This window comes from Phytophthora infestans, genomic scaffold (genome assembly GCF_000142945.1).
Source record: "Phytophthora infestans T30-4 supercont1.32 genomic scaffold, whole genome shotgun sequence".
Classification (NCBI taxonomy): domain Eukaryota; phylum Oomycota; class Peronosporomycetes; order Peronosporales; family Peronosporaceae; genus Phytophthora; species Phytophthora infestans.
In genome coordinates, this window is record NW_003303727.1 from 1,011,343 (window position 1) to 1,023,288 (window position 11,946).

An 11,946-nucleotide genomic window follows, 5' to 3' on the forward strand; every position below is an offset into this window, starting at 1 on the left:
TCGTCCAAGTGGATCTGGCCGTCAAGTTTGAAGACTTTGACAGCCTCGAACAGTTCACTGTTCTCGATATGGATCCATATGATATGATCCTGGGTATGCTCTGGCTTGAGAAGCACGAGCCCTGGATCGACTGGCGAGGCAAGGCAATCGGTGCCAGCCGCCCTGCGCAGTCCGACAGAGCATTGGTGAGTCATGTTCCCACCTCTGTCAGGACCCGGGGCGCCCGCGAGGGCTGCCAGGGTACCAAAGCATCCGGCAGATGCTTGGAAGTCGACGTATATGACGACTCCGAGGATGTTTTGATGGTGGCCTCGCCCAGAAGAGGCGCTGGCCAAGTGGGTAACTTAGGTCCACAGGCGGGTAACTTAGTTTCGCAGGCAGCTGCAGCTGTCATGAACACTGAGAACAGCGTGTTCAGAGTGGGTAACAGAGTTCCACTCACGGTCGCCCAGACCATAACTGAAGAGGAAGACGTCGGATACGCTTCCTGTGTGGGTAACACAGTGCCACACGCGGTCGCCCAGACCTTAACTGAAGAGGAAGGCGTTGAACACGCTTCCTGTGTGGGTAACACAGTGCCACACGCGGTCGCCCAGACCTTAACTGAAGAGGAAGGCGTTGAACACGCTTCCTGTGTGGGTACAACAGTACCACACGAGGCCACGAGTGCCTCGGATGTCGTAGCAACGACATCCCTAGACGTGGGCAGCAAAGCTCCCCGTCACAGACGCCGTCGACAAAGACGCCGCCGCCGCCTCAAGTCGGATCCGAACTTCGTTCCGATCGACGTCGCCTCAAGCGACTCGGCGTCCAGGGCCCGGGCTCCTCCGACAAGGCCGGTGGAAGAATGTTATCACTTCTTCGATGGCGAGACAGGTTTACCCGTCAAGGCATCTGGTGTCCATTTAAAACCGCTGTTAGAGGTTGCAGAGATACTGAACCTCGAGGAGATGACGGCTGAGTCTTTCCTGGCCAACTTCAAGGCTGGAGAGATTGCTGGGATGGTACTCATGAGACCTGAGACCACTCAGGAGGAGCTGAACTCCTCCTCTGTCTTGGACGAGAACGTCCTGGAAGACATGAACAAGCAGCGTCAGGCGCGCTTGGGTTCTGAGATTCTCAAGAACCCCAAGGATCCGGTGTATCCTTTGGTGACGGAGTATGCGGACGTGGTGAACAAACACCCACCGACCCAACTCCCACCGGATCGAGGCGTACGGCACGAGATTGATCTCGTGCCCGGCACAAAGTATTGTGTCACGAGGCAATGGCCTCTCCCGCGCGAACAGTGCGAGGTCATTGATGCTATCTTCGCCGCGAAAGCGAAGGCAGGCATGGTGCGGGAATCGAAATCCCCGCACTCGACGCCGACTTTCTACGTTCGTAAGCCGAACAGAAAGTGGCGTCGGGCTCACGCTTATAATAAGCTGAACAACGCAACGGTGCCGGCCCAAACACCGATCCCACGAAAGGATGTGTTGTTGAATAACATGGCCGGGAGCGTACTGTACAGTGCGCTGGATTTGGTAGACGGATACTACCAAATCCTGATGAGAGAGAGCGACATCCCGCTCACCGCGGTAAGCACTCCAAGCGGCATGCTTTGGGAGTGGCTCGTCATGCCGCAGGGCTTGTCTAACGCCCCGGCGACGTTCAATCGCCTGGTGACGCAATTGTTCCGCCCTTTGCGTACCTTCGTACAGACGTACTTCGACGACATTTTCGTCCATAGCCGTGCCGAGGGAGACAAGACGGCCATGGAGGTGCATCTAGGACATCTCCGTCGAGTGTTGGACGTGATGCGAGCGAACAAGCTCTACGCCAACATCGACAAGTGCGTTTCCGCGTCACCAGAGATCAAAGTTCTCGGTTGCTTCGTAAGCAACGTGGGCGTTCGGGCTGACCCAGACAAGGTCAAGGCCATAGCAGCATGGCCGACGCCCCGATCCCAGAAGGATCTTCGAAAGTGGTTGGGCTTGGCCAACTACCTTCACAAGTACAGCGCTGGGTACGCGGGCTTCGCTAAGCCCTTGTCGAGCCTCCTTCAGAAGGACGTCGACTGGCGCTGGGAACAAGAGCACCAGGATGCTTTTGACAGCATCAAGGCCAGTCTCCAAGAGGCCCCTGTCCTGGCTCTGCCGGACGAGACGAAGCCGTTTAGCGTCGTCTGCGATGCCTCCGATTACGCCATCGGGTGTGCATTGCTGCAGGACGACACGGCTGGACAAGAGCGAGTCATCTCGTTCCAGTCCCGGCAGCTCAAAGCCGCCGAGCGGAACTACCCTGTCCATGACAAGGAGCTCCTGGCAATGAAATATGCCCTTGTGAAGCTCCGTGTTCACCTTCTGGGCTCTAGGCCCTTTGTGATCTACACAGACCACGCGTCCTTGAGGACGGCGACTAACTCGCCTCACCTCTCCCAAAGGATGGCGAGGTGGCTGTCCTTCTTTGCGGAATACAACTTCCGCGTCGAATACAAGCCGGGCAAGCTCAACGTGCTTGCGGACGCCCTCTCTCGGCGTCCTGACTATGAGTTGGCCCACATCACGCGGGCGACAACGGATCTATATGATCGGATACGCATGGCGTATCGGGACGATGAGGCTGTCGCGCCTATCGTCAAGTTCCTTAAGGCCGAAACGAGCGCGAAGTCCGACTGGATCTCGTCGCGACAGCGCTCACGGCTCCACCGATATGAGTTGAAGGAGGGCCTCCTCTATTACCGGGTGGAGCCCACTGATCCTCCACGGGTGGTCGTACCCAACGACGAGGATCTGAAGTTCGACATCCTGGCGGAGGCGCATGACGCGCCCTCCAGCGGCCACTTGGGCCGCGAGAAGACCTTTCTGTCGGTCACTCAGTCCTTCTGGTGGACCCACATGTACAAGTGGGTCGCCCGGTACGTCAAGACATGTGAAACATGTCAGCGGGTCAAACCCGCAGGGCACTCTTCGGCTCCACTACAGAGCCTGCCCGTACCGGCTGATTGTTGGAAGTCGATGAGTCTTGACTTCATCTTTGGGCTTCCCGCCGACGGACACGGCAACACCGGAATTTTGGTGTTCGTGTGTCGGCTGAGCAAGATGGTACATCTTGCTCCAGTTCCCGTCACTGTGACGGGCGAACAAACCGCAAGGTTGTTCGTCGATGGCGTGTTCCGCTATCACGGTCTCCCGGAGACGATTGTCTCGGACCGAGACCCGCGGTTCACTGCTGCGTTTTGGAAAACGCTGTTCCCTTTACTGGGAACTCGTCTGCAGATGTCCACTGCGGATCATCCGCAGACCGACGGCCAAACAGAGCGCGTCAATCGAGTGCTCGAGGACACTCTGCGCAGTGTGTGCGCGGCAGCACCACGTACGTGGTCGACGCAGCTTCCAGTTGTTGAGTTTGCGCTCAACAACGCGGTGCACGCGTTCACGGGTTTCACGCCGTTCTTCTTGAACGGCTTCCGCCACCCCAGAGTGCCTCTCACTCTTCGAGGAGACACTGACTCCTCTATTCTAAGTGGGGGAGAGGCTCGGAAAGCCCTTTCCTCCCAGGTCTCGGATGTGAGACCAGTTTCGCTGCGGAAACAGGTGGAATCCTTTATGGATACCAAGCTGAACATAGTCAGCAGGGTCCGCGATGCCATGGCAGCGGCCCAAGATAAACAAAAGGAGTACTCAGACAAACAAGGAAGAGGAAACTTAAGTATATTTGAGGTTGGTGACTTAGTGTTGCTAGACACGAGGAACCTATCTCTAGACACTGTTAGCTCTGTCGGCAGCAACAAACTGAAGCACCGCTTCATCGGGCCTTTTGCAGTCCTGGCCAGACATGGTGCGTCGTACACCATCGACCTTCCAAAGTCAATGACGACGCACCCGACGTTCTATGTCGGACGTCTTAAGCGGTACTTTGACCCGCAGGGGTTGCTGACTCGCAGACCCCCCTTGACCCAGCTCCTCGAAGCGAGGGCCGGTCACAGTCGTCGACGTGGGCGTCGGAGAAGGCACCCAAGCCTCGGTCGGGACGGCAAGGCTGCGGTCAAGACCGTACGCCGGAGGGGTTCCATACGAACGGACCCCGGCGCCATACGCCGAGTACGCTGAGTACGCCGGGTACGCACCATACGCGTACGTCTGGGAGTGTGCCGCAGGCGGCTCCGGACGTGGCAACAAAGCCTCGATCCGTCGGATCATGCGAAAGGTCTCGTCCAGATCGGACGAAGAGGCCCGGCGATCCACCCGCAGGTGCAGGCTCGCGACCTCTCGCTCCACCAGGTTCAGGCGGCCCGCAAGACGAGCGAGCTCGCCCTGATTCCCGGCCTGGGCGGCAGCATTACCGCCAGTCCCAAGGCCAAGTGCAATCTCAAGCACGAGGACACGTTGACGGAGGCGGTCAACCTCAGGGTCCCGTGTCGGACCCGCAGTCGGAGCACTCGGACGAGAGTGGCTCTCGGGAGGCGCCGAGTACTCGTACTCGTACGAGGGCACCTCCGCCCCTGCTTGACCGAAATGGAGAAGTCCACTTCCACGTGAAGCGGATCCTCCAGGAGCAACGGCGTCGCGGTAAGCGACAGCTCCTCGTGAAGTGGAGGGGTTATGCCCACTCCGAGAACTCGTGGGAGCCGATTGAACGGCTCCTGATTGACTGCCCGAAGGCTGTCGCAATCTGGGAACAGAAGCGGCGGCAGCTTCATAAGTAGTCCGGGGCTTCTTGCTTGAACGGGGTACGGTCGATGAATACATACCGTACCCGCGCTCATCGTGAGCGCTAGAAGCCGCGCACTTCAGGATGTCCCTTGGCAGCATACGCTTGCTGATCAAGTGGGCAAACCTCACACGAAGATCACGCTGGTCCAGGATGTGGGACAGCTGCTGATCTTCATGGAGTTCCCGTACCTCCGTGGGTGAGTACTTGAGAGTCTCCACCCACGACCAGAACATGTCCTCACAAGAACTCCACGTGGGACAGATCTCGGGCATAACCCAGGGGTACCCCCAAACAGGATAGAGACCACCCCGGGTCTCGGGCTTCTTACGACAAGTCGTGAAGTCCTTTAGGGGAATGCGGTGTGGCGCGAGAAGCACACACCGAGCAGCCTCCAAGTTGTCGACGAACAACTGCTCTTTCTGAACAAGGGCTCGTGCATAGATGCCCCTAGAAGTGTGGCCGCCCACAAGGCCACGAGGAGCGACGAAAAGCTCTAAGAAGAGGTCAGCCCCAGAGCTCTCCTCAAGAGGCCAATACCCTCTTGAGTTGATGGCAGCTCCCTGGCTGACGGGTGCCGCCACCGAACCCCCACGCACACGCTGGGCAGCTTGGAAATCCTCCTGCTGCTGGTCGAGCTCATTCGAGACCTCCCGGGGCTCAACGATAGCACCCTCCTCTTCCTCTTCTTCCTCCTTCTCCTCCTCTTCATCCGAGGAGTCGAAGATACTCCGATAGGAGCGACGAGTCTCCTTCTCCTCGCGGAGTGGAGACTTAGAGGCAGTACGCTTCTTTGAGGGCTTGGCGCCTTCGGCTTTGGAGGCCTTAGCACGCGCAAGACCCTCGGCAAGCGAGAGACGTTTGCGAGGATTCCCTTCCTCATCGCCACCGGCTTTGGGAGCGTCCTTAGCCTTGACGGCCGGACTCTCAGAGCGCACAGAGGTCCTAGGACTGTGATCGCCTTGATCACTAGCGGGCGATTGCACGCTGTCATCTTTGTGTTCACTGGGCACTGGGTTGTGCCCTCCCACAGAGCCCGCAGGAGCATCATGAGTGCTCCCAGACTCGGCATCGTCCTCACTGTCCGAGTTGAACTCACGTTCTACGAACGAGGGCTCGGACGATTGTCTGAAGATGAGGGCGACGGGCTGCGACGCTTGCTTGCGCGCTTGTCCACATCCGCGTCACCCGAGGAACCGATCGCCTCGGAGGCCACCTGAGCAGCCTCCTTAAGTGCAGAGCCTTTGCCGTGAGGCTTAGTGCTCTTGGCCTGCGCCTTACCGGCTGCAGCCTTGGAGCGTGTCTTAGCACCGCTCTTAGCAGTGCCACGAGGCATGTTAACGGTCGAAGTGGAGACCTAGACGAAGAGCACACAGGTTGCTGCTCGAGGCTCTAACTGTGAAGTGAGCCTCCGCCGCGCTCACGCGGCCAAGTCGATGGTTTTCGACTTTGAGAATGAGAGTTTGTGACGAGCACCTCTTCATTCTAAGTGGGGGAGGATGAAACGGGGTACGTAGCCCTAAGTATACCCTGGTTACATGAAGTGTGACACTTCACACTTCAGGAGTATGACACGTCATACTCCGAGATATGTGGTACAAGGTACCAAGGTCGTTCAAAGCCAACCATTGGTTAAATGACATTGCATTTCTATAGGTAACTAACAGTTTGTATTAAACCCAAACTTAACCTACCTATAAATATACTCAGTTTACAATCTACCTTATTTAGGTCACTTCGCTCTCTTTAATTAAAGAGGGGACCTGTAAACTGCCGTTCACTGAGAGTTTGTATACTCTCGGAAGATAACTTCCTCTAGCGCAAGGTGCTGTGTGACCCCGTCACAGTTTAATTGACCAAAAAAATGGTCAGATCAAACAATTCGGTTTATTCATGTTTTTCGAGAAAAACTCGACGTTGAGTGTGTGCGGTCAAGCGGCAACCCATCCCAAAGTGTATGTTAAGCTGTATTGCTGAGCTTCAATATCCCCTGAAGCTGCAACCCCCCCCCGTTTAAATTGGATCTTCAAGCGTCATGACATCTTCGCGCGCGCGGGTCGAACCTCAAAAACCGCGCCTAAACTACCTCTCATATTCGAATCTGCCTGGAAGGCGGGAGGAGAGAGAGCTCGAAGTTTGCTCTACGTTATATCCATTTTGTGTGTGCACGTTCAAATTGCTATGGTACAATCTTTTGCTGGGATCTTGTTCTTACATGCCGTCGATGCAGCGCCAGCTTCGTGATGACACGCGCAAGTCGAAAACGTAAGCGCGCCCTGGAGACGCCGGCCGTATTGGCGGACTTAGGAACCTCGCCCAGCGGTCAAGACCATCTCCTACGAAAAAGGAACGACCCCATCGTGAGCCCGCACGATCTGGACGTTCCGGGTGTGTTCGCCACTGGTACGATGGAGACGACGATGTTTTCGTTGCCTGATACTTCCGATGGAGACTCGATCCAGTATGCTCCTGACGCCGTGTCTGGGTCGTCTCGTATAGTGCCGATGGATCGAGCTATCACATCTCTTTCTGACGTCGTGTCGGCATGGTCGGACACCTCTTCCGTGGCTTCTACACTAGACCTGAGACTCCACGGGTCTGACTCGGAGGAGTCCTCCGTAGGCCAGGCATCGTCGTCTCCTTCCAGACTACGTCTTCAACCGACGCGTAAAGCAAAGAAGAACGGAAGGCTCGACCAAAGCGCCGACTCCGACTTCTCTATCTCGCAAGCTTCTTTGGCGTTCGACGTGGTGCCGGGGTCCACGAGGCACCACTCAGGGCATGACTCGGATTCGACTCTTTCTTCGACATGTAGCTCGCCGGGGTTTGAGGTCATTGAGACCAAAGGTCATTCGAAAGGACCAAAACGTTGGGAACCAGCAACTTGGCCTGAACATGTGGAGCGTCTCCACAGCCACATCACACCAGCCTACTTCAAATATGCCTCCGTGTCAGCAGGTGGGATGTGTCACTGCCGGGAGCTTTGCAATGTTTCGACCTGCCAAAATGCGAAGTACAATCGCTTTTGCTACCGTGGAAATTGCTCTTACGCGGGTTTGTGTGGAAATGCCTTAAGAGAAAGTAAGCGCATTGCCATTTGCAAAAGCTCTTTCCGAGGTGGCCTCGGTCTTGTTGCTACTCGCGCTATCCCAAAGGACACAATTATTGGGGAATATTTTGGCATGATCGAGGTTTTTGGACCTCCGTGTGCAAATGGATACCGAAACAACGGCTACATGCTTCATCTGAAGACACCTGCTCAATCTGGACAGCGTTACGGCATTGACGCCAGAGAGGCGGGTAGTCTCTTCAGGCAGGCCAATCACGCCTGTAATCCCTGTGCTCGCTTCCACGAGGTTCAAACGGGTCGACATTTGACGGTGGCGGTCGCCACCGTCAGAGATGTGTTCCCAGGAGATGAAATCACGGTAGCGTATGGGAACGCGTTGTGGCTTATTTGCCGTTGCGGATGAGACGGATGCCAGCACAGAGATATCCAGCACCTGCACGATCTGTAGTCAGCTGCGCATGTCATGAGGTACTCCAACTTGGAGACGTTGAAAAGATTCGTATGTGAATACGGCCCACTTTTTTTCGAGCGTTTGACTCCTCGAGGTTAAATCTTCGTGTCTTTTTCTTGCGAGGTTAAATTATGCGGCTCGAAGGATTTGCTCTTCATTCTCCGATCTTCTATCAAGAGCCGAAGCAACAACTCACGGATTATGACGGTATGCAAAAACAGTTCCCATCGCTGTGAGTCTGATCACTACTGATATCGTGTTTTCGACCAGAGAGGTCGAAGAACTGGCTACGCGAATTACTCCGTGCGAGAGCAGCTTTTACTGTGTGCAATTGCAGAGAAGATTGTTCCTACCGGAAGGAACGAGTGGGAGCGTCTGACGATCCGGTATAACTCCCGCCGAGGCAGGAGTTCACTTGAGAGAGACTTGGATTCTCTACGTCGAAAATTCAAAAATCTGTATAACAAGCCAAAACCATCGGGCAACGGAGAGGTGAAACCTGCGCACAAGGCAATAATGTGGGCCAAAAAAATTCAGATGACCATCGAAGAAAAAGCCGGGACGCATACATCCTTCGACGGCGTCGAGACTGAAGAAGACGAGGAGAAAGAGAATCAAAGCCAGATCAATCGACCTGCGTCTAGCGGCGGGGCCCCATTGCCTCACTTGCATGTAGCTAACGGGTGCCGCGAGGGACACACGTCTGTCTCGCAAGAACGCGATCCTGTCGATATATTTAATTAAATTAATGTTGTAGCTCTCCAGCCAGTAAAGAGAAGAATGTTGTCTCGCAGCTTGCCCAATGTTCCCAACAATCTCAGTCTCCGATTCCGGAAGCACAGTACTCTGGCATTGCTATAACTAGTTCCGGAACGTTTGATGCTTCCCTTGCTGCGGCTCTCGGCCTCTCCGACTCGGACGAGGACGAAGAAGAGAGAGAAGAAGAACCTTGCGCCAACGATGTGGATGGCGATAACGTCGGTGACTTTCAAACGAGTATAGACAATCCGGCCGCTGGTGTTGACCAATACTGTCGTACTAGCTATGGAGAGTTGTCACCGAATCCCGACGCAAACACCACATTTCGGCCTCAAGGGGTCACTGAAGAAGTCCCACAGAGAAGTGCGGGTCGTCCGCCGAAGCCGACGCCTACCACGCCACCTATTACTTCTCCGGACGGAGCAGTGTTGTTTCGTGACCCAGGGCGTGCTGTAGCCGACGCTCGCGAGAAAGCTCGCAACCCCCGTCTCTCCAGTGTCAGCAATCGACTCGGAGGCCAAGATCTTACAGCTGTGAGAGACAACATCGAAGAGCTGAGTAAGCGCTTTAACAGAGTGAACGAGTTGGGATTCGAGACCTTCACCTAAGCGAAACGCACAAAGACCGCGAAGCGTATCGAAAACCTTGGAAAGCAGATTACCGGGTTAGAGGAGGCACACGGATCCGATAACAACGACATGACGCGCCTTTTGATATTTTACCGTGCAGAGAGCGACCGAAAAGCCGAAACAGCGGAGCTACGGCGCCATGAAGAGAAAGCTCAGAGAGACGCTGTCGAAAAGAGGGAAAAGGAAGAAAGAGAGCGCGCGAGGCAGGATGAGAGTGATCGCCTTCGAGAAGAGAGAGCAGATCGACTTGCACGAGAAGAGAAGTGGAAGGCCGAGAAGGAGGAAAACCGTCGCCAATTCGAGGCGCGAATGGAGCTCGAACGCTCTGAGGCCCGAGAGCGACATTCCGAAATGATGATGATGCTCGCAAAGCTTATCAAGAAGTAAGTATACGCAGTGGTGCAACTGCTATCATGAAGTCATTCGGCCATGATATCATTAGTGTTGAGCTGCATAGTGCAAAATATTGTGACGTATAATGAGCGAGCGAGCGATGCATGTTTCACACACGTTATTAATAATCTTCTCGACCGTGGACGTGTGTAGTACGAATCTGACTGATACCGACGGTGCGAACTCTGTAGTTAGATAATCTGAACAAATTGTCTAGACGAACGGCGCGCTCTACCTTTCCAGAAGGAAGAGGTAAATACAGTCGATGGTACACTTTGGCGACGGAGCCCATACCCCACTCCGCCGCCTGCCGTACAAACGTTATAGCGCGTGACAACTATCTCGCGACAGGACGAACGGATGGTAGCAGCTTCTGGAGATCCCCTTCCTTTAAGGGAGTAATGATTTTCCCTGTCATTCTTCCTCCACAAGGAAAAGCACTGTCCGCTACGACTCCATAGCGGGGGTCGGGACAGAAGTGGGGGTCAGCAAGACACTCCTGAAACGCGAGGCTCATATCGCCGTCGTTCCAGCTCCCCGGGATGTTGTGGTTTGCCCATACAATGAGCCCGTCCGCGAAAAAGCAGAGCGTCCCTGTCACGAAGACCCCGTGTAGCCACCCGTTGTAGTGCGCGTTTTGAACGTCAGGGTTGGACGGCTGCAAAACCTAGAATATGACAGCGCAGAGATAAAGTATTAACAGACTTAACTTAAACATTCGAGTATTTAGATACCCACACGGAAATTCTTGCCATCGATGAAGCCCCAACAATACTGCAGCAAAGGTTGGCGCTGGGCCACCATCTCGGCACATGCTCTTTGACGAGCAAGAGAAGGCCACGATATACGAGCTGGCGAGAATCCGACGAGAGCCCGAGCCAGCGCTCTCTCAGCATCCTTGATAATACGACTAAGCGTTGAGGGAGGAACCCCAAAAATCATACAGAGAGCATTATTCTGCATGGTCCCACGTAGAACGCAAGCAGCAAGCCAATGACTTGATGGAGCTCCTGCAATTTCCGTGGACGCCCCCCCTTTGGGTATTGCTTCGGGATAATATAGAACAGGGAAAACCTAATCCATAAGGAACTTGAAAGATTGTCTGTGCCGAATAGTTAAGCACAACAAACAAAAACAACGAAGTGATAGCGATTAGCGCAAGAGATCGTTTCTTCTGGAATCAGACGTACCGACTAAGACTTGTCATGTTTATCATAATCAGGTCGTTTCCATGCAGCCACAAGTTCATCCAAGACGACCAAATAGGTATCATTAGACACCCGACCCGTCAAATAGTGACGGACCCGAAGAAGTCTTTGGCGCTCAGCACGCAGGTACTCCAGATGGAGGCGCCGACGGAGATCACGAATCGCCCGTGACAGACGTATTCTCGTGCTTACAGCTGCCACCAGCAGCAGCCACTCAGCGTCCCCCGCCATGATCTCTCCGCTCGCTCGATGAAATGGGGCTTTGGTAGAGTCTCAGATGAACGTCACTGAAGTCACGCGATCTTTCGTGCCTTCACATCTTTACATCTAGACAAAATATTTAGAAAATTGTCCAGTTACTACATGTCCCACGTATTAAAGTATATATAAATGTAAGCTATGCGCACCATAGGTGCGTTTCATATTGAACGCATTAAACTTTTGAAAGTGGTTTTGGAGGTCGAGTTTCTGTTTACTTGACGAAAACAAAACCTACCCGCAGAATTAAACTTGCGTAAAAATGGGGGGGGTGATCAAAACTTTTATGTGGGTTTTGGAAGGCGCCCACTGTATAAAATGATACCGGGGAAGGAATCGCAAATCCTGAAAGTCACCAGCACCGGCGGCAACATTATCACCAAAGTAGCGCCCTGCATGATCAAGGGAACACCTACACGGCTCTGAGTATAGCTAGTTAGGTCATGCTCAAGCCAACCTCTGAAGCGCTTACACATAAAAGCA

The 11,946-nt window shown here is 54.3% G+C and overlaps 1 protein-coding gene across 1 annotated transcript; it reads left to right on the forward strand.

Annotated features, from left to right (window-relative positions):
* Positions 1-6,938: 6,938 nt before the first annotated feature.
* On the forward strand, positions 6,939-10,820 carry PITG_14169 (uncharacterized protein; the record flags this gene model as incomplete). Its single annotated transcript, XM_002899232.1, has 8 exons — positions 6,939-7,653; positions 7,774-8,123; positions 8,487-8,899; positions 8,974-9,533; positions 9,585-9,987; positions 10,151-10,173; positions 10,215-10,249; positions 10,728-10,820. The coding sequence occupies 8 exons, from the start codon at positions 6,939-6,941 to the stop codon at positions 10,818-10,820; spliced, it is 2,592 nt and encodes an 863-aa protein (XP_002899278.1).
* Between the last annotated feature and the right edge of the window lie 1,126 nt (positions 10,821-11,946).